The sequence below is a fragment of the Microtus oregoni genome, unplaced genomic scaffold (genome assembly GCF_018167655.1).
Source record: "Microtus oregoni isolate MIOR12 unplaced genomic scaffold, Mior012 000008F_ref0000371, whole genome shotgun sequence".
In the NCBI taxonomy this organism is placed as follows: Eukaryota; Metazoa; Chordata; class Mammalia; order Rodentia; family Cricetidae; genus Microtus; species Microtus oregoni.
Window position 1 is genome coordinate 11,937,015 of NW_024543067.1, and position 6,000 is coordinate 11,943,014.

The following is a 6,000-nucleotide window of genomic DNA, read 5'->3' on the forward strand; positions in this document are numbered from 1 at the left end:
CGGGGTCTCACACCGCCCCACCCACTCCTTCTGCCTGGGCCCTCCTCCCACCGCCCGGGGGCGGAGCGAACAGGGCCCGCCCCCACCGCACAGAGTCCCGCGCGCCTGTCAATCTGGCAGCGGCGCGAGTGGATTGGACAGGCCGAAACGGGGGGCGCGGGGGCAGCACGTTGGGGTGCGCGCTACTTAAGGTCCTGCTGCGTGAGCCACTGACGTGTTTGGAGCTGGAGCGGGCTCGGGTGCTGGTGGAGTTGCGACCGGTGGTGAGTGGTCGTCGGCCCCTCCCTCCCTCCACCGCAGGCCCCGGACCACACTAGCGGAGGAGCCCGACCCTAGTTCGCGGCGCCACATCCTCTGCGGCGTGCCCCGCTGTCGCTGCTCGCGCTACGCTATCCCGCTGGGGCAGCGGAAGGTGACCCCATGCAGGTCTGGACACCCCGGATAGTGTCACTCTCTGCCCTGCTCTTCCCGGGTCCCCGCGCTCTGCTGCTCCCCCCACTCCCCAGCCCCCGTGTCGTGTTCACCTGTGCCCGGTGTCCACGGTCGGACACTGCGGAGCGGCACCCTGGAAGGCGAGGCGGTCCGGGAGTCGCATGCATTGGGCTCTCCTCCGATCTCCCAGTTCTCGGGGTGGTGTGTACTTTGACTTTATGTCCCTGATTCTCTGTACCCAGGTTTACAGCGTGGTGTGTTTCTGCTTCCGGATTTAGCTCTCAGACCTGACTCTGAGCAGCCTAGGGGCCTGGACGTGTTCAGTAACGCGCCCTTCCCCCACCACGGATCAAAGCTACGAGGAGAGTGGGAATCGGGCATCAGGAACTCTTTTGGTAAGCAGTTTGCCCCTTAGAGTAGATTTTAGAGTTATTCCTCACGTGTGCTGTAGGTTTGGAACCTCCCTCAAACCTTTGATTTTTTTTTTCTTTCTTTCTGAATATCCATCCACTTGGAAGTAGTAGAACTTTGTAACAGTTGTTCACTCCTGAATCTTCAAAGAGTCAGCAGATAAGGCCTCTTCAGCAGGGCACTCCATCTCGCCCTTCAGCAGCACTCTACCAAGTAAATTGACATTTCCTCTTCCTGAACAGTTCACACAGGGATTCATGTGAAGGAGGGGGCATTCGGAAATCCATGTTTAAAGTGACTTGTGTTTAGAATCCAGAATAAAAGACAACGAAGTGGGAATAGCTTGAAGCAGCAAATTTGATACCTGTATTGTGTAGGTATTTTTAAAGATTTTTCTGGCAGATGATACTGACAGAACAGAATCCCTTCGTGGTTAGGACAGAGCTTGAGTTCTGTTTGTGTCTGATTGTTGCTGAGATTATTATATGCCTGGTGTATGAAGAATCAAGCAGAGTTCTGTGAAGACATGACAGGATAGATATGGAAGAGAAGATGGTAAATTTTCTTAGACCCGTTATTTCTCTTAGGAAGAGTCAGTCGTATAACATTCTGCCCTCCGAGGAGCAAAGGCTTCTAGATACAGTTGGACTCTGTACTGAGTTTCTGTCAAGATGCTTCTATTGGCTGGATATTTTCAATGAAGGTCATGAAATAAAATAATTATTTGGTAATTACTGAGAGTTAAAGAACTGAAGAATAATCAGAACCATCCTTTCTATCCCACAGAAGGGTTAGACTCCTTTAGACTAGACATCTGGCTGTTTCTCAGTATAGAAGGAACTGGATAGGGTGACCATTGACTGAGAATACATTCACTTATCTGACGTTCAGGGGCTTGAATTACTTTTTCTGAAGATATGTTATTTCTTTGAACATTTTTGTGACATTTCATACAAAAATTCTTGCTTCTCTGAAAATGCCCATGCATGTTTTTGTCTTTTTGTTTTTTTAATTCAGTGGCATTGTGAACATCATACTGTCTTGTTTCTCTGGAATCTACTTTGATTTTTAGGTAGAAAAATGATTAAACTAGGGCAGGATTTGGGCATGTATGTCACATCAGCGCCTTATGCTTGGTGCAGGGATTTTTTCCAAAGATGGTGGGCTGCGTATTAATGCCATATCAATGTATTGAAACAAATAGAGATCACTCTGAAGTGGCTGAGACTACTGCTGTTTTCTTTGAAGAGAATTGTCACCAGTTTCCCTTGAGCTGGATTCTGAGGAACAGTTGTCCTGAACCATGACTGATAGACAGCTTTACTTCCTGAAGTGTGGTCCTCTCCTTGGGATAGCTGAATGACTCTCAGGGAAGTGTACTGTCTTTAATCAGTCAAGACTTCTTGCAGAACTGTATGTCTAAGACTCCAGTTGGAAAATTACTGAGCCAACAGTAGCATTCCCTGACTTCCTCCAGCCCAGGGGTGTGGCCTTTAAGTAGAGGTAGCGCTGGAAGAAAACTCTTCATTGGAACGCTCACCAAGCAGTAACTTGGCTTTTCGAGATACTCACTGCTAAAGTACCTTCTGCTTAGAGAGTTAAGTTTTCCATGCTTGTGAGGTCGTTTCCTTCTGACCTGTTTTTCTCCCAGGTGTCTGCAGTGAGAAGACAAGATGCCCCTGGTCACACGGCGCCTGAGGGACCCTGACATAAACCCTTGCTTGTCGGTAGGGTGGTTTGTTTTTCATTGTTGTGAGTGTTAACTTGGGAAAACCGCTCTTAATTTTGTTGGCGTTTGTTTCCGACAGTTATTGAATAAAGTATTATTCTATGAAAAAGATATTCCTGGCCAGTGTATTTTATTTCACTCTGACATTTAAAAATGACCAAAATGTAGCTAACAAAGACTCTTTTCTTCAGTTTTGCTTAGTTGTGAAGGAAGCCGCATTTGGTTGTCGCTGTAAAGCTTGGCCAGCATATGTAACGCCAAGGAAAATCTTGAAATCTAAACGTGGTACAGCACAGCAAACTCTTAAAAACAATGGTTTTAATCACAACAGTTATTTAATCTTTCTTTGAGACAACCTGGCTGAGTCATAGGGTGCCGGTACAATTAGCTTATTTTAAAGCTTAGTGGTTCTCACAAAGGTATCTTAAAAACAACATTGTGTTGAAATAATAACCTTTTGTTCACATTAATTGGCTATAACTTGTAACACTCTGTTGTGTCCTTGCCATCATATTGTTGCCATATGGAGCACTAAGGCACCATCCTGTATGGACTTTTCAGACACACACACTATACAGTATATACCCATTGGTCTGTATATTCTGTTTCCAACAACTTTATTAAGTATGCAAATATTGTTTAGATAAGTTATATTTCTTAGAATGGTGAAACAGATTGCCTGCCTATTGGAAACTTTATTTTGATAACTTCTCATAGCCATACCTTTTTTTTTTTTTTTTGAAGCTCGTTGTCCAAACCGCTTCTAGTTCAGGCAGCTTAAGTTTAATTACCAGTGCTACCTACTTCATTTCAAACGCACGGCCCTGTGCTGCTAACTTTCTTTTTGAAGTCACATTAATGATAACTATTAAAACTGCATATGTAATAGTACGCTTGCGTAATGGAGTGAACGATAGCCAAAAATGCAGCTAGATGAATGCTGTTAATTTAGGTGGCCTTGATGTAGATCACTTACTTGTGTAATTTACCTGGAATCTCAAAACGAGCGTTAAGATCAAACATCAAGTCAAAATGAGAATTGGGGAAAGCCAGGAGCGCGCCATGAGCTGGGAGACAGGTTTCTCCCGCTTGCTGTGGAGCAATGCTCCGCATGGTAGATCTCGCTTCAGCTTCTGGGACAAATGACCACAGTCAGTGCTTTGGCTCAGACTCGTGTGATCAGATACTTAGTAAACTGTCCCGGACTGGAAAAAAAAAGATGTCTTTTTAAGTTGAGTGACTTCTGGAATAGTTGGCTATATTATTTGGGTTTTATAAGTCTACCCACTAAAATATGAACGAAAATAAACCCTTTCCCATCTGCTCAGAGGGGAAGCGATTTCAGAAGCCTTTGTGTTGGGGTCTTTTTTAGATCACATTCCACATTTTAAATGACGACTCTCTTACATATTTAAGGAATCTGATGCTTCTACCAGATGTATGGATGAAAATAACTATGCCAGGGAAAGATGTTCAAATTACTTCTTGAAGTACAAAAACTGCCGGCGATTCTGGGTAAGCCCACTTTGGCACGCTTCTGGTTAAAACTCTGCTCTTGGCTCTTGACTGAAGCTGATATCAATCAATAACCCACATTCTTTCTAATAATGGCTGGAGGGAAGTTTAACCTCCAGCCTTACCTCCCATGTAGTATTTCAACCCTATGGGGTCCTTGAGAGATTGTTTCATTCTAGTGTAAGGGTTAATGCTTCAGTTTCAATATAAATAAGTCTTCCCAGGGAAGTATCTGCAATCATAAAATAGCCTTGTTATAAATTTGTGTTTCCTGAAGAAGAGAAAGTATAGTTTACCTTGATGTCATACATCCCCTTAGACTTTCGTTTCTGTCTCCTTTCCCACAGCAATTACAGTGTTAAAATGTGATTAATACATTGATAATTCATTTGTTTCCTTGAGTACTATAGCCAGCTCCTTCCTTTTCCTTTTCTGATAATTAGTCTCACTTAATCATGCCCAGCTCTTGTAGGTGAACTGTATACACTCTTGTATATGTACTTCATGGCATATTCCTACCCCACTTGGGCTGATAATGTTTTCTGTGGGAATAATTACTTCAGTGTAAGTAAATGTTAGTAGATTGAAACATCCGGAGTTCCAGAAGTAGGTTTTGGAGTTTTAAAACTTCGGTTTCACCCAGCACTTGGGAAGCAGAGGCAGGCGGATCTCTGTGAGTTCAAGGCCAGGCTGGCCTACAGAGCTAGTTCCAGGACAAGTTCTAAAGCTACATAGAGAAACCCTGTCTTGGGGGAGGGAGGGAAACCCTTAGGTTTTAGAATTTTCTTTTTGAAGAAACAGTGGAAAATTACTGGCAAGTTATTGCCATTTAATACATGACTGATTTTGATGCTTTCTTCTATGCCTATGTACAGAATTCTGTCATGATCCAAAGAAGACAAAATGGAGTTGAGCCATCTATGCCTACGGCAGCAGAAAGAGATGAAATTTTGCGAGCAATGCAAAAGATGCCCTATTGACTGTCTGCATTAAAATTGTTTCTATAACTTGAAGGAGATGACTTTTTTTTTTTTAATAAATGTTTGCTGAAATCTTAAGACTATACTTGTTTCCATCCCAGGCAATTTTGAGTTGTACAAGGTGAGGCAGAAGTTCAGTTAGCCTCTTTGGTGTTTTTGCTTTCAGTGCTGTGACAAGAATATGTTATTTCTATGCTGCCCCTCATAGAAGGACAGCAGTGTTAGGAAGGGCTGTGGGAACTGAGCCCTCTTGGCCCAGAAAGAGACTTAACATGAGAACAGACTCCTGGGGCTCTTACATAGGTAGACTTTCTCAGGAAAGGGAATGATGCAAGCATCACTATGGTGGCCGGAAAGGGGACCGTGATGACTTGAAGAATATCCTGTGTTTAAAACGAGTAGAGATGAGGTGGAGAGGGGATTGGCAGGGTGCATTGTGGGTGGATGTGTGGTGAGCTGCAGACTTGGTCTCCCCCGATGTCTTCATCCTGCTGCACCCGTCATCTTTAAGGTTAGTGCATTCACTAGGAGGTCAGTGGGCACGAGAAGAACCATCCTTTAAGGAAAGGCTTGAGTTTTTTGATCACCTAAAGCCATAGGACTAGTTTTTAGACCACAGTAATAGGCAAAAAAAAAAAAAAAAGGACCTTCTTAGAAGTAGGAGTTCTAGTTTCAGGATGAGAGGGCATAAAACTTAGGGGATTTTTGGATGAACCAGTGTGGACAAGCTTCACTTCAGTTAATGATAACAATGGAGTGTTTGGTGTGGTGACTGGGTGATACAGGAGCCCTCCTTGTTCCTGCTGCTTTTTCATTGTTTTGTATTTAATAATAATGTGTTTTAGGAAGTCAAGGCAAACTGTTGTATTCCTTCCCATCACCTGGTCCTGAATCAAGAGCATCAGTGGCTACTGACAATGAAATCTCCAGTCG

The 6,000-nt window shown here is 43.8% G+C and overlaps 1 protein-coding gene across 2 annotated transcripts; it reads left to right on the forward strand.

Annotated features, from left to right (window-relative positions):
* The first annotated feature begins 137 nt into the window (after positions 1-137).
* Chchd7 (coiled-coil-helix-coiled-coil-helix domain containing 7) lies at positions 138-5,156 on the forward strand. 2 transcript variants are annotated; one of them, XM_041657498.1, is made up of 5 exons: positions 138-263; positions 675-827; positions 2,495-2,570; positions 3,989-4,087; positions 4,963-5,156. In XM_041657498.1, the coding sequence occupies exons 3-5, from the start codon at positions 2,517-2,519 to the stop codon at positions 5,065-5,067; spliced, it is 258 nt and encodes an 85-aa protein (XP_041513432.1). In that variant the 5' UTR covers positions 138-263; positions 675-827; positions 2,495-2,516; the 3' UTR covers positions 5,068-5,156. The 2 variants fall into 2 exon arrangements, with proteins under 2 accessions (XP_041513432.1, XP_041513431.1); XM_041657497.1 differs by lacking the exon at positions 138-263 and adding an exon at positions 270-426.
* The last annotated feature ends 844 nt before the right edge of the window (positions 5,157-6,000 follow it).